The following is a 22,508-nucleotide window of genomic DNA, read 5'->3' as shown; positions in this document are numbered from 1 at the left end:
ATTCACGTGCACACAATTGTACAATTCCTTTTTTTCAGCAAAACAACAACGCGTAATGTTCAATTCTGCGTTATTAGTTATTATTTTGAATCGAGCACTGTCTGCGATATTCAGTTTTTCAACCGTAACGGAGATTTGAAAGAAAACAGTAGTTCTAGCGAGAATTGTAAGTCAACTATAAATTGAGTTTTCAATCGACCTTGTCCTTGGTGACGCCGTCGTTGTTGTTTTAAAACTCCGCTCAGAATTGACGTTTAAAGGAACTCCTTTTATATTCAAGGTATCTTTTGAGTTCAAAAAGAATGGTAGAATTAGAAAATACTTCATTATGTAGCGCCATATGAGAGAGATGACGAGTTCTTAGGTGTTTTACAAAATTAAGGTGATACACCTGAACATTTGACCATGGAAAACAAAAAATGTTTTTCCAGGGTTTCCGGTTTGGTTTACTTCCGGGGAAGATTTTCAGACTTCCGTGTTGATTTCTATTGTTCTGTGAGGACCAGTAGGCAACTGAATTAAAATTCAGTTTCCCAGAGTGAGTCCCGGCGACCCTACCGCTGACCAACCGCTGACGGATCGCGGAGCCGGGGGTCACTCTGGGCTCGAGATTGAAGCCGGACCCGAAGCCGTTTTCGCGTTTCGTGATCGCGGGTCAGAAGGAACGCATGCTCTGGGTAGACACACTGCAGCAGGAGTAATTCCTTCCTACCGATAGATAATTAATTTATTGTTTGACTCTTTATACAAGAGAGGATAAATCTCCCTAAACTGATGAAAAATATTAATTCGTTCTGAGGGATCAATCAAAGACATTCATGTGTACATTATGCTGTTTTTCTGTAAACTTGATAATCCTTTTAATTTTGAAATATGAATAACACTCCTTGAATGACGTTTCTTGAATTTCTTTTCTATCCGTAAATCTGGAATAAAGTCCTTGAAATGATACACTTGTTAAACCATGTTCTTGAGGCCAAACTCGCAGCTAATTTTCTAACCATGCTTCTATCTTTTCTTCTCTTGTTTTCGGTCTTCTTTTAAAAGGATTTTTGAATTTTCGTTTCTTTTTTACTCCTCCTCGAGACTGCTCCTCTTCGCGTTTTTCATCTTCCATCTTTTGTTTAACGTCCCTGTAAAACATAAGATAACATTTACTTATGTAGTGCTGCGGACATCAATATTGCTTTACCGGTCATATATAGCTTTAACACTAACAGGCTCAAGAAAACAAACCTAGCTAAAGAGTTCACTTACGCTGCGACTTGTAGCGCTACTAAATCAATGTCAACAAAATCGTCTTCATTTTCCGAGTTAGATTCTTCTTCTTCAGCTAAAGTATCAAGTATTCCTGAAAAAAAAAAAAACATTTTTAACAATGGTGATTTCATTCCATCGTGTGTATAATATATTTAGCATATCCCAGTGTCAAATTGACACAACATCCGGCAAACTTGGAATCTGACTGGCTCGAGAGGAAACGTTAGTCGTTTCCAATTTTGAAGAGCAAGCGCGTGCAGTCAAAAATCTCCTAAACGTTGCTTATGTTCGACCCTATTTCTCAGAAACTTACTAATACTTTCTAAATATTCATTGGTCGCTAAACAAACTGCCAACTCGCGATGAGATTTACTTCTGGAGACGATAACCGCTGACGATTTTAAACGTGATGTGGCGTCTCTCCAACAGCGAGGAGGAACTGATTGTCAAGAATTTCATTGCCAAAATTAGTTGTTTTTAATAAGCTTGGACGCGATGAGACTCCATCAGACAACAGCAGGAAAATAATTATTAATTTAAAATTTAAGTGAGTCGAATAGAAAAGGCGGTAAACTCAGGCAACTTGTTAATCTCGAGTACCATCCTGCGCCTTGTTGCAAAGAAAGAATGTGTTAAGTCACATCGGGATCATAGATCGTTCTCCATTTCACATGATCCCGGGCGACCTTCCTCGATAGTTCTATCCCAGTACTTCACAGTCGTATTACGTTAAACAATAGCAAGGGACTGTGAATGAGTTAGACTAAGTCTGGAACTCTGAAATTAATTTCCACTGCACATAACTTGTAAACACGGCGCTGATATATTTCAATAACATGATATCACAAATAACAAAAGATCATCGGCATAAATGAAAGATAAACATTATCAGTCATTTAAGTCTGTAGCTGATTAGAATGCGCAGTTAAGATAACATGACGTTAGTAGAGTCAGCCGCGAGACACTTCACAATCACTTATAACCGAAGATTTGCGGTTTTGTTTTGAGTCAATGATAACAATAATATTGCTGTTTTTACGTGACTACGTATAACTAACTAAGATTCTTAAAAAACGTAAGACTCACTCAGTTTAGCTCGCAGTATATTCAGCATTTCCTCATAAAACGCAATGCTGTCTTTAAGATTCCCCACCACATGACTCAAGTTGCCGAGATTAGCCAAAGCTTTTCCAACGCCGTTTTGGTCATTTAACTCCTTAGCAACGCCGAGCCTTTCTTTATTGCAGTTCAACGCTTCTTCGTAATTCATTTCAAGCTCGTATATGTTCCCAAGATTGTTATAAATCTTCGCTAGCGGCCGTTTATCTCCTCTCTCCTTTGCAATATTCAATGCAGCGATGAAATGGCCCCTGGCCGTCTCTAAGTCACCAGTAATTTTATACAAACATCCTAAATTACTGTGTGCTCGGCGCTGGCCTTTTTCGTCTTTCAGTTCTTGCGATAGTGAGAGATGTTTCTCGTGGTATTCTGTCGCAGATTTTAAATCTCCGAGTTTATAAAAAGCAAGGCCCAGAAAACTGAGTGCATCTCCTTCGGCAATTTGGTCTTTTTCTTCGATGGCGTCGGTTAAACACGTTTTAAGTTCTTTTATCTTTTCGCATATCTCATCTTCTGGTTCCTCGACAACTCTAAAATTCTTCGGGTCGTTTTCTTCCATAAAACTTACACTATGTCACAAAACGCTCATTGTCTTTCGTTTCCCAAGATTTCCCAACATTTCGACGAATCAGCCTTAAAATATTCGCGATGCTTAGAAGCCTTTTAAATGCATAGCGCTGTGGAAGGTTTAATGTTATTTTACAAATTTCGACCAATCACATCGTTGGGTTTTGTTGAATCTAGCAGGTGGTAAAACCCTGTTCGTGCAACAATTAATAATGTCAGCTTGACGGGTAAATAACTAAATATAAACGAGTATTGTCAAACAATTGTTTTCTGGAGGTTAAAAGTAAAATATTTCGCCAAGCCATAATATGTCTAACAGACATGCAATTAGACATTTAGTGATTAAAAGCGTCTTAGGAAAAATACATGCAAAGTCCAATTGATTGTCATTAGTAAGCAATTTTCAAGAACTCAGACACATCAACTGTAAAAAAGGTATTTAAGGGACTTTGTCAAGGGGATTTCGCAGAGTTTTTATCTCAACTGTTCTGAAATAAGTAGAAGGCACTTTAACCCTAAAAAAACATTATCTTTGAACATCTAAAGGAATATATAACCTTAGTTTGCGGATAGAAATCAAGCTACGGCTATAAATATCGATATTCGAAGACGCGCGGAATCAACTTGAAAACTAACTTTTTTTACCTAACTTTTTTTAAGTTGCAATCCGTTTCCATCCGAGCCATCCGCAGCCAAAGATGCTCGTTAACAGTTTCAGTGCTCTAATATAGCAATTCTTAATAAAAATGGACTTTTTTGTTTAAAAAGAAACTGCCGCCGTAGATCGGTGAAATTTCAGTGAATTTCACAGCTGTTAGAAGCATTGAATTCTGATTAAAGGGACTATGTCACGGATTTAAACTGATTTTTGAACCGCCAAAATTTATATTTGTGTCGCAGGAAACTTTAACACGATAGACTTTATAAATAAAGTTTTGCCCAGTAAATGACACTGTAAAAATACTGAAATTTATAGGTTTTCAAGGAAAGTACTAGACAAAATACACCATATAAACAGTATCCACAGACTTAGCTAGTTTAACAGATCAGAGGTATTTAATATCTCTGGGAAAATGGAAGTTCGTTCATTAAATTGCCATTAAACCATTGGCATAAAAATAACAAAGAAATAAACGGTTTTCTAGGTAATGAAAATGAACCTTTTTCTGATTCCGACATCGAAAAACAATGCTTTTTCAGTTAAGAGCTTTTAGTGAGTCTAGCTTTTTATTTTGTCTAGTCCTTTAAAAACATCCATTTCAACATTATTTTGTTGTTTATTGGCAAGACTTTGTTTTTTAACATCCTTCTCGTTTTTGAATTATAATTGCTTTCATTTGAAGAAGCATTTTAAGAATTATAACGTCGACATTAGCGACAGGTTGTTGCTTTTGAGGATAACCGAGGGTAGGGGGAATTTTTTGCTTCCCACCCCTCCTCTTCCGCACCCTCCCAAGTCCCATGACTAAAGAAGCTAAGCACGTTGACCAGTGATGGGGGAGAGAGAGAGAGAGAGAGAGAGAGAGAGGAAGGGGGGGGGGGGGTGGGGTAAGGGGGTAAGGGGAATCACTGCTTAACCGGCTCTCGACCGCGGTCAAACGACAGAAATATGCCAAAAAAAAGAAAAGAAAAGTAGTTCAAACTCTGACCGTAAGTGCCATACATTACCGATATTCTGAGGGTTTACTAAGTTTTTGGAGCTTTACTGAAAAAGTTCTACGTGTTTGAAAATGGCGGTATGCGGACCTGCCAGCGCCGTCAAAGCAGTTTGACTAGAAAGCGGGACATTTAAAATTTAAAAACGCTCGTTTACCTGAGGAATGGGAATATGTTTACACTCAGAAACTCTTTTATCTATCCTTGCTCATACTTACACTTTAATATGAACGGAATTCGCCGAAATAGAAAGAAAATCTGCGACGAGACGTTTGACCGCGGTGAAAAACCGGCGCAACCCAGGCGATGGCCGGGGAGGGTGTCACGCGTCAGACACAACAAAACTGCATGAAAGTATAAACGTACGTTTTTTTATTGTACAACATACACAGTTTAAGGTTGACACACTTGAAGGTTGACACGAATAGTGCTGGCTGAAAATATGGGTTTGCTCTTTTTCTGTGATTGCCGGGGCTGACATAACGAATGAATGAACAAAATGATTATTGATTGTGGCCGAGGATCCGTGATTGTTTTGCCTTTGTATAATGTTATCTCAGAAAACCCTGAATGGCTTGGAGAAAGGTTCTCTTTTCGATCGGTAATTAGTGCTTTCGGGTGTTGAAGCTAAATAATCTACTCAGATTTTGTCCACGGCTAGTTATTATCCCTGACCCATATCTTCACCCACGACCATTCAATTCTTTATAGTTTTTGAGATAAGTATTCATTATTCCTGGGTTAACAAATTGATTTTATTCAATCAGTATTCTTTGAAGCTTCTAGTCAGACTTGAATATTCCTTGACGATACAAAGTATTCAACTGTCATCGGCAATTCCGCACCAACCCGAATCTATGGAAACCCCTTAAGACTGGTTTTCACTACTCGAAGTTGAATGAGCGCTTACAAGAGAGGATGACAGATGAGAGATGCTTACAAGCATCCTCTCTTGGCGCTTACTAGTGAAATCGAAAATCGGAGTCGTAAGAGGAGAATCGAAGTTGGAAGACAGAACGTTTCCATTTTCTCATAGGTTCCGATTTTTCTTATGACTCCGTTGCTCGTGATCAAGTGAATGAAAACTAGATTGACGGAAATGCAACATCCCCCCCCTGCAAGCAGAAGCAGAAGAAAAAAACAATCACAATGCCAGCTGTCAGGTTCTTCTAGCTCCCGGATTTCGAATTCTGCTTGCGACTCCGACAATTTAGTTTTTTCTGGATCATAAGCGACGGAGTCATAAGCGGAAACAAAAACTCTGCTTACGACTCCGTTTGTTTGATTTTTACTAGATCGTAACGCTCTTTCCTTCTGACTACGAATCCGACTGCTTCGCTAGTGAAAACCAGCCTTAAGTTAGGTGGCTAATGCATCCTTTAAAATATTTATTAATTCAAATATTCCACATCTTATCACAACACAGAATAATTGATTTTAACAATCAAAACATGAATGTCCTAGCTATGCGGCTTCTGGGTACTTCGCTTTCCATTCAATTATGTCCTTTTTGTATTGTTCATGCGCTTGGCGGTTCTCTTCGAAGTATACTTCTTTTTCTTCCTTTGACATCGCCCTCCATTTTTGTCCCAGCATTTTCGTTCGCTCAATCACAGATACAATTTCCATGCCGTTTGCAGACCTTTGAACAAAGAGAAGAAACGGAGAAGGTGGACTTTTAGGATATCCTAAGAAATGTCGCCCTTCTTTTTCGAGTTGTCGCATCTTTGGGCCGTGCTTTTCTTCCAAGAACGTTCGCTCCTCGGCGGTCAATTCTTGCCAAAAGCTAATAACTTGTTGTTTATATTCCTCAAGCATTTTGTCGTGTTTTTGCTTCAACTGCTCCTTCTCTTCGTTTGAAAGACTATTCCACTTGTCGGATAACGCCGGCATGACCACACGGGCGCTAACTCCTGGTATCAACCCAGCCGCGACTTTGGAATAATTCTCCTTCACAAACAAGCCAAACACCGCAAGAGGTTTCTTTGGTAACTTGGCTAAAGCAGCGTTATAAATCTCTTTCTGTGTGTAAGCTCTCTTGCGAGAGCTCTTTTCGGTTTCTGATATCCCCTTCCACTTATTAGACAAAGTCTTGGACGTGTCCTTATCTGTTTTATCCGAAAAATTATCGACAGCGCGTTCACGTTTTCCACGGGAAAATAATTGAAATGCATTCGGCGGAACAACTATATCGGTTCGTTGATCGTTTTGTTTGGAAGATCCGTGTACTGACATCGTCCAAGCCAACGAAAGTGGTCGATATGAAAGCGATTTCTGTGCTATGACCGAAGCAAAGCGAAAAATACTCATTCTGAACACCGAAAATCGACTGCGTGATGTTTAACCATACTCATCTAGATTCACTGTGGATTTTGCCGTTTTCTAGTTAACAAATCGTGACGTCAGTTTAAATAAATGCGTCCGCCTTCTAATTAAAATGATTTGCATCACTTATAACGTAATCCAAGTACTGTAGCTGATTTTGGTCATAAATTACTTGGAATACAAGCAGTCTCTCTTTTTTCTTAGTCCGCGGAGCGTGAGGGGAAAAACAAAAGCGATCGAAGAAATGTCCGTGGAAAATCTGAGGGCGAGACGCGCCAAAAGAACATTGTCGAAGAAACTGTTATTGGTCATAAAGTCAACGACCAATAATGAAGGGTGAAGGGTGCGTTTCTTTGGGAAAATCCAAAATTGGGTCATTGTTCTCGGATCACACGGATACTTTGCTCCCAAAGAAACGAAGAATCCGGAAATGGATTTTTGCCATGACAACCCCGTAAACACATTTCGCACAGAACATAAAATATCAGCACAAATTGATTTTTCCGTCGAATGTATCCTACTAGCTAAAATCATTTCAGCACAAAAAATCTTTCGCAAAATCACACGTCGAAATAGTTATTCTTTAGCCTCAAGCACAATGTGTCGAGAACGCATCTGAGAGCGAAGAATGTTTGCGAAATGATCAATGCAAACTTCACTCATGACAATTTCAAAAGGGTACAACTTCTGTAGACACACGAAGGCTGTTCAAGAAAACCTGCATCCAGTTTAAAATGACACTTCATACCTATCAAGCAACCGTGAAATATTTTTGTATTTTGATCGAAATAACCGCCTGAAAACTTACCGTATGACAATGTTTACAAAGAGCGAACTTGTATTTTCACAGCAAAGACCGCTGGGCCAAGGTACTTTTTTCGAATCCTTTCCCAAAGAAACGCACGGATCATGAATCCTAAAAATCCGGATTCAGATATGATCTGATGTATCCACTCCGAATGTGGATTCTTCAGATCATTGATCCAAGATTAATCTATTTTCGGATATAGGTAAAGAAACGCAAAACCCGTTTTTGGATCAAGAATCCGGATTTGGATTTTTCCCAAAGAAACGCACCCGGAGTGTGGATTCTTCAGATCATTGATCCGAGATTAATCCATTTTCGGATATAGGTAAAGAAATGCAAAATCCGTTTTTGGATACAAGAATCCGGATTTGGATTTTCCCAAAGAAACGCACCCCAATACAGTGGAACCCCGCTTTACGGACACCCCGGTATTACGGACAGTTTCGTTGGTCCCGACGAAAACCTCATACATTTTCTTTTAAATTAACCTGGTTAATACGGACACCCGTTAATACGGACAACGGACACTTTTCCGTGTCCCGAGTGACAAATTGCCATACATTGTCAACCCCGCTTTACGGACACTGTTTATCCGTGTACTGACAATTTTCATTGTCGCGGTTTATTGCTAACTTCACCCTGGCCAATAATGACGTAATTTGACGAGTTAAAACGATTTCTCACAGAGTAGCTTAGTAGCGTGACTTACAAAGGTTTTGTCGAATCTTCCGTCCGCCTGGTTGTGTCGTAAGCTCAAAGCTTCCGTGTTAAGTTACCGACTTTTTAAATGAGTTTGTAGAGTTTAAGAACGGTTACGGTTAGAGTCTCAGTTACAAAGGAAACTTTATAGAAAACGTTCGGTTGCTGTTGAAATGCGTTTTATTTCTTGTATATAGTAAAGTTGCGACATTTTCAAATAATTCCACTGTTGAGTTTATTAAAGTGTAGTTCGAGTGTCTGACTAGATCGTAAGGTTTTCGTAAAAACTATTAATTTTAGTCAGGGAGTTCACAGTTTGCATTTGTTACAGTTACAGTAAAATCAAACAACGTTTTGTTGCCGTAAGAACGTTCGCCTTCGTCTTTGTGTTGATAAAACATGTATCCGTGACTTTTTTCTGAGAACACGCTTAATACGGACACCCCGATAATACGGACAATTCGATTTGTCCCCTTGGTGTCCGTATTAACGGGGCTTCATTGTATTATGACGACACGCGATTCGTTCTGTCGAGTATGCCCTCGTCCTCTGAAAATAATATTTATTTTCAGAAGTTCTTGAAACTCCGCTTAATCACTCTCAAATTCAGCCTTGTTTGTCAGAAGACAAAAGCTTTAGAGTTTTTACCGTTATTTAAAATTTACTAAGAGATTAAATTTAACGGTCATGATCAATAGTCACAAAACGGAAACATATTCATTCAACCGTTGCATGCATAACATCTAGTTTTAGCGAGCAACTAAAGTTGTTTTAACTTTAAGTGAAAAAGAACATTTATTAAGGGACGGACCATTATTTTCTTGGAGGGGGGGGGGGGATGAAAAAGTTTCCTCTGCAAACTTTTTTTTTAGTTTATGCACCTGTACAAACATTTTTTTTCGAAATTCTTACTATTTTTTGTTATACATATCGCTTTTGCAAACAATTTATTTTGTCTTTCCAGGCCCTGCAAACAATTTTTTTCAATTTTTTTCACCCCCCCCCCCCCCCCCAAAAAAAAAAAAAAAAAATAATGGTCTGTCCTTTATGTGGCCTGACTGGAAAAGAGATTTCTGCCTTTTTAATTTTCGTAGCGATTAAGAAGAGCCGTGAACCCAGATACTTCATATCTAAGTATGGTTGCCGAACAACATGATCTTGGTCAGAAAAAGTAAATTACTGCCGTTTCTATAAGCAAAGATAAAGATAAACTCAAAGTTGAACGAAAAGCTGAAGGTGACAAGGGAATGGAATGGGGATGGAGAAGGCGCAGGCGAAGGCAAAGACCAGGTGTTCCGGAGGAGCTAGATTGGTCATTGATGCTTGTGTTTACTCTAGTTTCTACCGCAGGATTTTTAAGGTTGCCGTGACATTATTCGCCAGTACCTCTTAAGTTATCGCAGCAAGATGGCGGAGGCAACGCAAGAATTATCTGTTTCCGGTCTGCTTAGGTGGCTTGGACTGGCTCTAGACCGCTGAAAATTCCCTCCGTTTCGCTTAAGCCCTTTCAAGTGAAGTTTTTTTTTTTATATTATGGCATATACAACACGCAAAACTCAACAGACTTGCAAGTGTGAGATTTCACGTCTACATGAATCATGTGACAAAACGTAACACGACGAACAAGAGAGGTAAAGCCTAAGCATTGAGGTCAAGAGACAAAACGCTCGATCAAATTAATGCAAGAAACATAACCTTTACAACACAGAATGCCTCTCTAAACCAGCTTTTAGCTTTCTCGAAGCGAAGCTACAACAGTCTATGAGGTAGACTTCCTACAGCTACAGGTCGACCTCACGAGTAAAGCGAGCGACAAAGTCGAAAGTGACACTTTAAAGTTACTGTTCGCCCATTCTGCTGAATAACACAAAAGTCATATTTTTTCTTGGTAATATAAATTACTTTTTCTGGCCAATCAGGAGGCAGCATTCAGAGAGCTGTTTAGAACTGGCGTGGTAAGAATCTTTCCCCAGGGGCTCCTCGCTTTCGCTCCGACTTTTTTTGCCGATTCCCCCCCCCGTAGTTTCGACTTTCTCTCGCTTCCACTAACTGCCTCTGGGTCTCCGAGGATATATCCTTTGAAGCCGCACATACCTGGCCTATAAACGGGGTACCTGCTTCGAAGGTTGTGCGCTTGGCGCTTGCATTGATTCGAAAAAGAAAAAAATGTTACTCCATTTATTTCCTTATTTGTTTAAGCCAAGAAACCCTTTTTTACGACGTTGTTAAGCGCCGCTTGTTCAAACTCTTGAGGATATCACTTTACTCCACAGAACGGCCATCTCTTCCCTTCCTTTCCCCTCTCTTCCCCTCCCCTCCTCTTCCCTCCCCTCCCAGGGCATGCTATTTCCCACTGATCTTTGCAAGTATTGTTCATTCTGCCATGTTGACGTCGCACGTGTGCGAGAAAAATGGCGAAAAAATTGGATTTTAAAGGTTTGTTCGTTGTCCTTTCAACTAAAGCTGCTTGTGTCAGTGATAATACTTAATGCAGAACATGGACTAACTCGCTTTTCTCTGTTTGCAGGTCAGATCCGGGAGGCGAAACGAGAGGAGGCGTTTTTAAATTAAAATGTGTTGACCTCTGAGGTATTACTTAGCTACTCATAAATTTGTTTACATATTTAATATTTTACAGTTTGATTTAAAAACTGCTAATATAGATATAGCATGTGCACCTATAATCTTGAGATTATTTTGCCTAAGAAAAGCCACATAAGTTGACAAAATATATTCTAACAATCATGTAAATATTGGCAGTGTGCTTGTAAAGAGACTCCCCTCCCTCCCGGGGGCGAGGGAAGGGAAGGCGTACTACCTTAAATTATATACGCTACATGAGTATGTGCTGCTGGATGGGGTCCCATTCTTTACCTTCTATTTCTGTGATGGGGTTTCAATTTTGGCCTTTTATTCTGAGATGTTGTACTTTAATGGGAAAAAATTACATGTCAAAGTTATATCTTTCTGCTTATCTAAACCAGGTTGATTTAAAATGTATGTATTAGATATATTAAATAGCGTATACTGCAGTATTGTATTCCAAGTGCCCCCACCCCCTCAGTAAAGAAAATCCAAACAGAATTTATTTCCAGTATAATAAGGCCCCTCTGAGATGAAATTTTCATTTCAGAGGAGACAACTTTGAAGGGATATTGTTTATTAATACTTTCTTGGCAGTTGGTAATTGTGAGTTTATTTTCCAGATGAGATACAAACAGGAAAAGCACATGGAAGTTTGAGCCTTGACAATCAACTTGTTGCAGTTTGGAGGTAAGCAGTGATGAACCACTCTTTATAAGTCTGTACATAATCAGGTTAACTGATTGACTAGATTGTGAAGTAAACTCATCATATTTTGAATTTTGCTCAGATAAAAGACTAAGGTCATATTCAAGTGATAAACTGAAATTAAATTCAGTAAATAGAACTGAGCTTTTTAAGGGCACATTTAGACTTGCCACAAGTCGACCTCACGAGTTTTCACAGTAAATAAGCGAGCGGCCGTGCGAGTGACAAGTCGCGAGAAGGACTTTATTGAAAGTCTAGGGCACATTTTATAAATATAAATTCCTTATTTATGGAATAACTTACCCGAAGGGCTTAGGACTGAGAATCTTAGCCTTGATTAATTAACTGATGATCGGCTGACTGATGGACTGACTGAGAGACTGATTAACTGATTGATTGGCTGACTGGTACTAGTAGACTAACCAGACTGAAAACTGATTGATTGAGTGGTTGACTGACTGACAGACTGATTGACTGATTGATTGATTGATTGATTGATTGATTGATTGATTGACTGATTGATTGGCTGACTGGTTGACTAACCAGACTGATTAACTGATTGATTGATTGATTAGCAAACTGATGGACTGACTGACAGACTAATTAACTGATTGATTGACAGACTGATGGAATAGAGCGGTTTTCACTTGAGTGTCAAAAGTAAATTGCGTTTGCTTTGGTTTTGAATTACTACGCTTAGTGATTGGCTTAAAAATCTCGCGCCACTTTCTTAGCCAATCAGAAGTAAAACCAAAACCAATCGCGACACGGTCGCGCACGTTTTCCCGCGCTTTGTGCCAGCTACATGTATTTGCTTCGAGTTTTGATTGGTTCACTGGATTATCTGTGTCCTTTGTGATTGGCCAGAGTAATTACTTGGTTTTGGTTTTACGACACTCAACTGAAAACTGCTCTAACTAGCAAAGTAATTGATTGACAGTCTGATGGACTGACTGACAGACTGATTAACTGATTGATTGACAGACTGATGGACTGACTAGCAGAGTGATTGGTTGACAGTCTGATGGACTGACTGACAGACTGATTAACTGATTGATTGATTGACAGACTAAAAGACTAACTGATAGACTAATTAACTAATTGACTGGCTGACTGATAGACTGACTGAGAGTGATTGACTGATTGATTGGCCGACTGGTAGACATACTGGCCTGATTTACTGATTGATTGATTGATTAATTGATTGAGTGAATGATAGACTGACTGACAGACTGATTGACTGATTGATTAGCAGACTGATAGACTTACTGATAGACTAATTAACTGATCGATTGGCTGACTGATAGAATGACTGATAGACTGATTAACTGATTGATTGACAGATAACGGACTGACTGGCAGAGTGATTGACTGATGGATTGACAGACTGATGGACTGACTGGCAAAGTGATTAATTGACACTGATAGACTGACTGACAGACTGATTAACCGATTGATTGGTTGACTGGTAGACTAAACAGACTGATTAACCGATTGATTGGCTGACTGAAAGACTGACTGACGGGCAGACTGATTGACTGATTGATTGACAGACTGTTGATAGACTGACTGACAGACATGATTAAGTGGTTAGTTGATTGACAGACTGATGGATCTGGACTGACTGGCAGAGTGATTGATTGACAGTCTGATGGACTGACTGACAGACTGATTAACTAATTGATTGGTAGTCTGGTAGACTAACCAGACTGATTAACTGTTTGTGTGGCTGACTGGTTGATTGACTGACAGACTGATTAACCGAATGATTGACAGACTGATGGTGACTGGCAAAGTGATTGATTGACAGACTGATGGACTGACAGACAGACTAATTAACTGATTGATTGGCTGACTGGAAGACTAACTAGAGTGATAAATTGATTGATTCATTGATTTTGTGGTTGACTGACTGGCAGACCGATTGATTGACAGACTGATGGACTGACAGACTGATTAACTGATTGATTAGCTGACTGGTAGACCAACTAAACTGATTGATTGATTGACTTTGTGGTTGGCTGACTGACAGACAGATTGACTGATTGATTGACAGACTGTCGATAGACTGACTGACAGACTGATTAAGTGGTTAGTTGATTGACAGACTGATGGACTGACTGGTAGAGTGATTGATTGACAGTCTGATGGACTGACTCACAGACTGATTAACTGATTGATTGGCTGACTGATAGACTAACTGAAAGACTGATTAACTGATTGATTGGCTGATTGGTAGACTGACTGACAGACTGATCAAGTGGTTGGTTGATTGACAGACTGATGGACTGACTGACAGACTGATTAACTAATTGATTGGCTGACTGGTAGACTGACTGACAGACTGATTGATTGGCTGACTAATGGACTGACTGACAAACTGATTAACTGATTGATTGGTTTTCTGATGTACTGACTGACAGACCGATGGTCTGACTGACAGACTGATTAACTAACTGGCTAGTTGATTGGATGATTTGTTGACTAATGGACTGATTGCCAGGCTGAGTTACTGACCACTGAACTGTTTCACTAGCTAATGAAATGCATAGTTGCAGACTGATTGACCGACTGAATACATGTAACTGACAGGCTGATTGTTAAACCAACTGATTTTGTGACTTATTGACAGGCTGATGAATTAATTTGGTGACTGGCCAAATAATTTGCTGACTGACACACTGCCTGACAGACTGTTCACTTTGATTCACATGTAATTTATCGACAGGTTAACTGATTGACTGAATGATTACCAAGTGCAGAATTACAAATCTATTTAAAGATTATTTTCTCAATGCACTGATCCGTACCTGTACTACTCAGGGATGAGCGAACCATTAAACACGCTTTAAACTTGTTGATCTTGTGTTTGTGTACTTTCGCCAATGTATTTCATTTGGCAAAGTGTTTATTATCAACATGTTTTGCTTTAGTTTCTTTGTCATTCATTTTGTCATCTTCATGTTGTTTTCCTTTCTGTCATTTCATAAGACAACTTTAGTTGTTTTTCTTATTCAGGAACGAAGAGCTCAATCATCGAACATGCTGTTCACTTTTGATGTGCAGATGATCACAGATATGCAGTCAGATAAGTACTAGCTGAACTGTATTCAGTTCTGTTGAATCACAAATAGATATATTACCCAGCACAATAACTATGAAGTTTTTTGGTACTCGTTCCCCACAAGGACTAAAAGGTTGGTCCTATGTCAACTATGTTGACAACAAAACTAGTTTATTTAACATCTAGAATAATTATTTAGTATATATCATTCCATTATTTCTGAGAGTGCTCAGGTTTAATATTTTTTGTTTTCTAAAATTGATTAACTAGTAAGGAATTAGCAGTGACAACTTGAATGTATTTTTTTAATCCATTACTTCCTCCAAAGTCTTCTCTTAGAGTTTCCTGAAATGGCCCTACATCAAAATTGATTACAATAATAATGTTTGGGATTTCGACTGTCTGGATGCGCTGAATGGATCTCGGACTTTGTACAAGAGATGGGTGTAAGAGCTGACCCACAAGGGAGCTGGCTCCACCCAACAAAATCTCTTCCTGAGTTTCTTGATCTGTGAAGCAAAGACTGGTCCTACATCAAAATTGATCAAAGTTGAAACTTGTTAAGAAATTTAGACCTTCTGCATGAGCTGCATGGATCTTGGACTTTGTACAAGAGATGGGTGTAAGAGCTGACCCACAAGGGAGCTGGCTCCACCCAACAACATCTCTTCATGAGTTTCTTGATCTGTGAAGCAAAGACTAGTCCCACATCAGAACTGATCAAAGTTGAATCTTATTTAGAAATTTGGACTGTCTGCATGCGCTGAATGGATCTTGGACTTTGTACAAGAGATGGGTGTAAGAGCTGGCCCACAAGGGAGCTGGCTCCACCCAACAAAATCTCTTCCTGAGTTTCTTGATCTGTGAAGCGAAGACTGGTCCTACATCAAAATTGATCAAAGTTGAAATTTGTTTAGAAATTTGGACTGTCTGCATGAGCTGAATCGATCTTGAGCTTTGTACAAGAGATGGGTGTAAGAGCTGACCTGATAAGGGGTTAGTTCCACCTAACAAAATCTTTTCCGTAGTTTCTTGATCTGTGAAGCAAAGACTGGTCCTACATTCAAATTCAAGCTAAGTAGGAATTTGTAATTTGGTATTTGGACATGCACTGAATGGATCTTGGAATTTGAACGAGAGATGGGTGTAAGACGAAAATCTAAGGAGTTGGTTCCACCATATTACAAATAAGCAGATTTTCTCATCGATTTGCATGTGAAGCAAAGACTGATACAGAATCAAAATTGCTGAAAATTGAAATTTGGCGTCTTCAGAACCCGGTCTGAGCAAAGTGAGGAAGATGTTCTTCTCAATATATTTATATTTTTTGTCTTTTACAGGTGAAACCATCGCAGATGTTCAACGGGATAATCTTTCACTTTGCCAGTAAACAGGTGAGCTGCCTTTCCATTCCTTAGAAGCCTTGAAGCGTAGACGGATTACCGGCTGTTGTTGCATCCCGTGGAAAACGTGAAATTTTTTGGCGGGGTGAAATAATCCAAAAAAACTGGGTACGCAGACGTATCCTTTACCTCCCGGTGGCACTTGCATATGAAAGGGCGGGGATGCTCGTCTCGCTTAGGGGTGAAACTTATAAGGATTTTCGACTCACTTAGGCTGTTCACGACAAAACGCCGATATTTGTAGTAGTCGGTAGTAGTAGTTTAATTTGAGACTTCTCAACATAATATCTTTTGACTGCTGGCCCTTCCAGATGTAATATAGAGCTTGCGTGCCAGCGTGCGTTATCCTAGCCTGAGTTTCAGACATCCCTCTGTGGTCACCTACTTCCCAGAAGAGACGTCTGAACACATGTGGCCCTAATGCCGTCCGGTGACGTCACTACCCAAAAACCGGGTAGTGATTTTGATTGGTTGATGTAAAAAGTATTTGCATAATTACCGCGCGAGGATTGTAATTTGAAAACGTTTGGAAAGAGTTCGAAAGGGTTCAACTTCCCGGAAATGAATTTATTAGTCATTTACCTTGAGTTTATTACTTTAGTTTACCTACGGATGAAGAATAGTAATGGAAATCGGTAGGTTATAAGTTGGCGGCTTTCGTCGCTTCGACATGCAGTGTTTTGCCAAATTTATACGTATTCTTGTTTTGTCAACAAAGCCGCTCGACGCTTATGTCCTGCAGCCTCAATGAGCCAGTGATTTCTGAACTCAGTGCCCTCTGTCAAGTAGGATATTTTTGTATTGAATTCCGTTTCTTGATGCCTCTGTTACCGTCTAAATTGATTCATTTAAGTACTCACGAGTGTGTTGTATTTGTCCGCTGCGTAACATATTACATTTTGATCGCTAGATAAAGCAAATCAGTTCAGATTAGATTGGTTCCGTAAAAGAATATAGCCTGCAGTCGATTAAAATCTCATTCATTTGTCTCAAGTTTTCAATAGTTTACTATTAAAACAATTTTATACCCTGTAATCCTTTATGGAAGCAGATTTTTCTTTCACAATTTCATGGCCTCGACAGAAACTTTTCCGCATAAATTAAAACCAAAGTCTAGTGACGTCACCGGACGGCATTAGGGCCAGATATGTTCAGACGTTCCTTCTGGGACGAGGGATGTCTGAAATTCAGGCTAGCGTTATGCAGCCTATATTAAACGTTATATAGCCTATACACTATATAGCCAAAATACCTATCCAATCAGAACGAGCATTTTATGGCCAAAATACCTGCCATCCAATCAAAACGAGCATTTTTTATGGCCAAAATAGCTACTATTCAAACAAAGCGAGCGTTCTTTAGCCAAATTTCTTTACATTTCATCCAATAAAAGTGTGGCTTTCATAGCCAAAATATCCTTTATTCAATCTGAGGGAGCCTTATATAGCCATAATACCTAGATCATCCAGTCAGATCGCACGTTATGGAAACAGAACACGTAGTTTTGCCATTAGGACATGCCTGTAGTACGCAGTCAAATCAGTGTACATTTAGTAATCAAAACGCAGCCAACTAATCAGAGCGTGTAGTTTGTTCCCGATGAGGGGGCTAGTAAAATTGGCAGTTTTTTGCTCCAGCAGTGCTCATTTTTATTATAAAATAGCTCCAATTATGCTCATTTTTCAAAATTGTTATAAGGTCCTACGTGTGTTTTCCAACAAATAACAAAAGGTGCAAAACACACCTGAGAACTGAAAAATTCGCTCCCGTTTGACAATTGTGTTTACATCGCAGTGCCCTTTTGGCTCATTTTTACCAGCATTACCAGCATTCCAGCGACCACTGTCGAACTATCATTGCAGCAGCTTGTCAACTGACTGCCTCCTGACCTGTTTCTTTGGTTTGTTTCTGTAAGTTCCCGTCTTATCCAGATGACAACGTGGCCGACGCCATCTTAGCGGAAACTAGGCATAGAGCGGTTTTCACTTAAGTGTCGAAAGTAAATTGCGTTTGCTTTGGCTTAAAAATCTCGCGCCACTTTCTTAGCCAATCAGAAGTAAAACCAAGACCAATCGTGACTCGCTCGCGCACGTTTTCCCGCGCTTCGTGCCAGTTACATGTATTTGCTTCGAGTTTTGATTGGTTCACTGGATTGTCTGTGTCCTTTGTGATTGGCCAGAGTAATTACTTTGATTTTGGTTTTACGACACTCAATTGAAAACTGCTCTTACTGAAGTTTAATTACTTTCGGAATTCCTGTACTCCCTCAAACTAAGAAGGAAACTAGAGGAGTTCACGAAATGACCAATCTAAGTTTGAATAGATGCTTTCTTACATATATCATGAAGATAATATACATGTTTGCTTTTCACACAAAAAAATGAAAAAGTAAAAGACGGCCGAAATTTTTTTAAAAATGCTAGCCAATGCTCTTTTGAGAAAAATTGCCAAAACAATCAAAACAATCACTGAATAAAACGAAAATCTGATACATCGAAACCAAGCGAGTCCTTCATACAGGGGGAAGCCAGTTCATTCAAGTCGCACTCTTGGTTAACGAAGGCGCGCACCTAACCACTGCGCCAACCGATTTCGGACACTGAAGTTGGTGAAAATTTAACTTGCTGCATATCGTTTATCACGTTTCTGCGCGGTCAGCTGAAAGTACATCGACAGTACGTACAAATATTACTGTATTTTTTTGTGTGAAATTTAAGTAATCTAGCGACATTTCATTGACTATTTTACAAATCTAGTCACAAAAGCTAGATATATGAAGCCAATCATTAAAGCATTTATAAGGTTTAGGAAAATGCAAAAAGATAATGGGAAAGTTGACATTGAAGTCAAGAAACAATTTGGTAAGGTAATGATATGTTTTGTTTTCGTTTAGGTATTAACAGGAACAGCGAGCAGCTTTAAAGTCTGGGGTGGAATTGGAAAGGATTATAAACGCCGTCATGAAAGTTCCTCTCACTGACAGTTTTCTGTGAACCGAAGGGGCAAGCTCCAGTAAGTTTTATTAGCATGTTTACTGTGGATTCGAATTTAAAATTTATGAAAGAAAACGTACTTCGACCTGATTTATACACAGGTTAAATAACCTGTTTTATTGTCAGATTAAGTCAATAAGCCACAAAAAATGAATTCGAGCGGAAACCTGATAATTCAAAAATTTTCAGTGCAAAAATACATCAACAAACTTGAACTTAGTTTTGCTACCTTCGGTTTAGAATCGCACAGGAATCGTCGTGTTCTTATAAGTGCAAAATTCGTTGCCAATTTTTTCCTTGATATGATCGGATATGATACCAAAAAAAGTATGGAAAATGAAATTCATCTATGGAAAATATGGTGAATTTATTCAGTTTTTTATAAAAGTAAAAAAAAAAAACATACGCCAAGACTGAGGCTTGAACTCGTGGCTACTAGCCCCGAGATTAATGAGTGAAAGTCGCGCACCAAACCACTGCGCCAACCGGTTTGGGACACTTGAGGTGATTAAAATTGAACTTAAATTCGCATACGGTCAGCTGAAAGTACGTTGACAATACGTACATAACTAACGTATTTTTTTGTGTGAAATTTTAAATATCTTGCGACATTTCATCGAAATATCTTACAAATCTAGCAACAAAAGCTACATTTATGAACCCAGCTTATAAAATTGCAAAAACATACAATACAAATTTAGATTGATACTCTCTTTACATGTTAACAGAACCTTCTTCTGTAAATCCAATGAATCAAATGGTGTTTTCTTGGGCTTTGGAAATTTATTGCGCCCCAGTAAAATTGTTCTTGTGCAACTGATTAAAATGATTTGTTTACGTCTGCTAGTTAAAGGGACTGTGTCACGGATTTTAACTTAATTTAAGCATGGGAAATGACCATTGAATTCGTTGAAATATAAAAATAATCTCTAAAAACCGTAAAGGAACATTTCAACAACGCATCAAATACAAAAGAAGGTACGGATGGCCAACATTCACGAAGATTGAAACGGATTGCGATATGGGTTTTTGAAATATTGTTGGGCTGAACAGTTTTCAAAGTTGATCTTGTTTGCTTGTAACTTTAAATTATAACGCTCTGGCGATTCATTTGGTTGAAATGAAGCTATGGTTTTGTCATTTAGACCCATAGAAGTAATTTCTTTGCAAACATTAAGTTTCATAGCGAGTATTTGGCAGAACGTAAAAATAAACTTAACTCAGCCGTGACGCAGTCCTTTAATATCACAATTTGCATGTTATATTCTCAAAACTAAAACTAAACTTACATCGCAACTTAATTGGAAAAGTTGACAATGGAGTCAAGAAACAATTTGGTAAGTTCCGTAATGATATATTTTGTTTTCGTTTAGGTATCAACAGGAACAGCGAGAAACTTAAAAGCTTGGGAAGAACGCCGTCATGAAAGTTCCTCTCATTGGCATTTTTCTGTGAACGAAAGGGGCAAGCTTGAGTAAGTTTTATTAGCATTTTTACTGTGAATTCCAATTTGAAATTTAAAATTTATGAAAGAAAACTTACCTTGGCCTGATTTATACAGTACACTGGTTAAATAGGCTGTTTCATTGTTTGATTAAGACAATAAGCCACAAAAAATAAATTCGAGCGGAAACCTGATAATTTCATTTTCAGTGCAAAAATACATCAACAAACTTGAACGACGTTTTGCTACTTTCGATTTAGAATCGCACAGGATACAACTGGACATTTGCGTGCCGTTATCTTCTTCAAAAGTACTCCCGCTGTGTTTGCTAGAACACAGTTTGGCGAGGGTGTTAGGGTGGTTCGCATATTTACACCACTTGATATTTCCCGTCGGCGAAATAATACATATATATAAACGCATTAAGTTCGATGTTGCTACAAGTAATTTCATTTTGGAATATTATTCTAAGTCTTTTGGCGGGAAAAAATTGTACGTCTTATGTTTTTCTGTTTCTTCTTTAGATGCGTTAAAAGTGACTGGTTCAAGAAAAGGCAGAAAATTTCAACCTTGGAAGGAAGGGAATTGCGAAAAGTTGCTGAAGAAAACACCACCTCCCCGCCAGCCACCATTAACTACAGTAGCATCGCTTTTATTCTTATAGCAAAAATTTAGTCAGTTTTTTATTCTAAGTCTCTTCCTGTTCTCATCCTTGTGGTACAACTTTGTACATACGCATGCGCATCTGGGCCATATTTTTTAGCCAATTTTTTCTAAGTCTTTTTGGCGGGAAAGTTTATATAGGTTATGTTTATATGTTTCATCTCTCTTTCAGATGCCTTGCAAATGACCAGTTTCAGAAATGGTCAAAGCAAAAAATATCAACCTTGGAAGTAAGAAAAAAGTGGGGGTACAATACACCACCTCCCCACCAACCACCACTAACTAGCATTTCTTTTATACTTTTAGCCAGAGTTTGGCGTTCTTATCCTTGTGGTACACTGCACTCTAATGCGCATGCGTCGTGGACGGGTATGTCTTGTTGGTGAAAAGTGAGATGTACTGTACGTCGTAACTGGAGGTAAAGCTACTTACAGTTACGAAGTACATCTCACTTCTCAAAAATAAGACATACCTGTCCATGATATATGCGCATCAGAGGACACTTACCACAAGGATGAGAACTTAAAACTCTTGCTAAAAATACAAATGCAATGCTAGTTACCGGTGGCTGGCGGCGGTTTCCACATCAGTTTTTTTCCCCTCCATCCAAGTTTGAAATTTTTCTTTTCTGTGACTCGCCTTTTCAAAGGCACCTGCAAAGGAGTCTAGCAATGATGGCTATTAAAACAACTCTGTACAGAAACAAATCAATTTATTCTGTAATATTACTACAGACAAATCAATAAAATGATGTTACATTAATACAACAGTTTCAGTGTAAATATATTTTGCGGGCAATAAACAACACAGTAATCATTATCAGAGTCCAACAATGCAAAATTCGTACACCTTCCTCGTTAAACCGCTTTACTCTGAAGATGACTTGATTGCAATGAATCCCTTTGTTTACAAACCTTGCCTTGTTTTTCTCTGATGGCGACTACCTTGTTGCAAACCACAGTATTAAAACTATCTGTTGAAACTATCCATTTGTTGAAACTTCTCCGTGCCTTTTGGCGTAACAACACTCGGTTGCTTATAGCCACAGCTGTAGAAAACATAGGCACGCTAAGCGTGCAGGAGTTATTTTTTCAATTTATGGGGTGGCTTGGGGTGAAACTGGGTGATTGTCCTGTTGGGATGGTTTATGCCAAGAGTTGAGCTATTTGTGTATGGCAGCCCACGGAGTCACTTTTTGCACAAAATTTGCTTGCAA

General features: G+C 38.9%; 2 protein-coding genes and 1 long non-coding RNA gene across 12 annotated transcripts in view; 1 reads left to right on the top strand and 2 right to left on the bottom strand.

Annotated features, from left to right (window-relative positions):
• LOC144639207 (uncharacterized) overlaps nucleotides 1–22,145 on the top strand; it is a 29,998-nt gene extending 7,853 nt beyond the window's left edge. Inside the window, exons 2-8 of one of the 10 annotated variants that reach the window (XR_013568080.1) lie at nucleotides 10,962–11,023; nucleotides 11,641–11,707; nucleotides 14,744–15,933; nucleotides 16,011–16,183; nucleotides 19,086–19,204; nucleotides 20,559–20,659; nucleotides 21,154–22,145. This is a non-coding gene — a long non-coding RNA (uncharacterized LOC144639207). Of the gene's footprint in view, nucleotides 1–10,819; nucleotides 10,871–10,961; nucleotides 11,024–11,640; nucleotides 11,708–14,743; nucleotides 16,184–19,085; nucleotides 19,205–20,558; nucleotides 20,660–21,153 lie in introns of those variants that run through there. The other 9 variants (XR_013568079.1, XR_013568082.1, XR_013568083.1 and 6 more) reach the window with 9 other exon arrangements.
• Nucleotides 740–3,044, bottom strand: LOC144638449 (uncharacterized). Its single transcript, XM_078497648.1, has 3 exons — nucleotides 2,347–3,044; nucleotides 1,258–1,351; nucleotides 740–1,133 (listed from the first exon to the last, which is right to left on the bottom strand). Exons 1-3 carry the CDS (start codon nucleotides 2,936–2,938, stop codon nucleotides 989–991), a joined length of 831 nt encoding a protein of 276 aa, XP_078353774.1. The 5' UTR covers nucleotides 2,939–3,044; the 3' UTR covers nucleotides 740–988.
• Nucleotides 4,979–6,968, bottom strand: LOC144638508 (uncharacterized). Its single transcript, XM_078497701.1, has one exon. The coding sequence runs from the start codon at nucleotides 6,910–6,912 to the stop codon at nucleotides 6,067–6,069; it is 846 nt and encodes a 281-aa protein (XP_078353827.1). The 5' UTR covers nucleotides 6,913–6,968; the 3' UTR covers nucleotides 4,979–6,066.
• Nucleotides 22,146–22,508: the final 363 nt, after the last annotated feature.

The sequence above is a fragment of the Oculina patagonica genome, chromosome 14, assembly GCF_052425735.1.
Source record: "Oculina patagonica isolate OP01 chromosome 14, crgOcupat, whole genome shotgun sequence".
In the NCBI taxonomy this organism is placed as follows: domain Eukaryota; kingdom Metazoa; phylum Cnidaria; class Anthozoa; order Scleractinia; family Oculinidae; genus Oculina; species Oculina patagonica.
The sequence above is the reverse complement of the archived record's forward strand: the minus strand, read 5'-3'. Positions and strand labels throughout refer to the sequence as shown.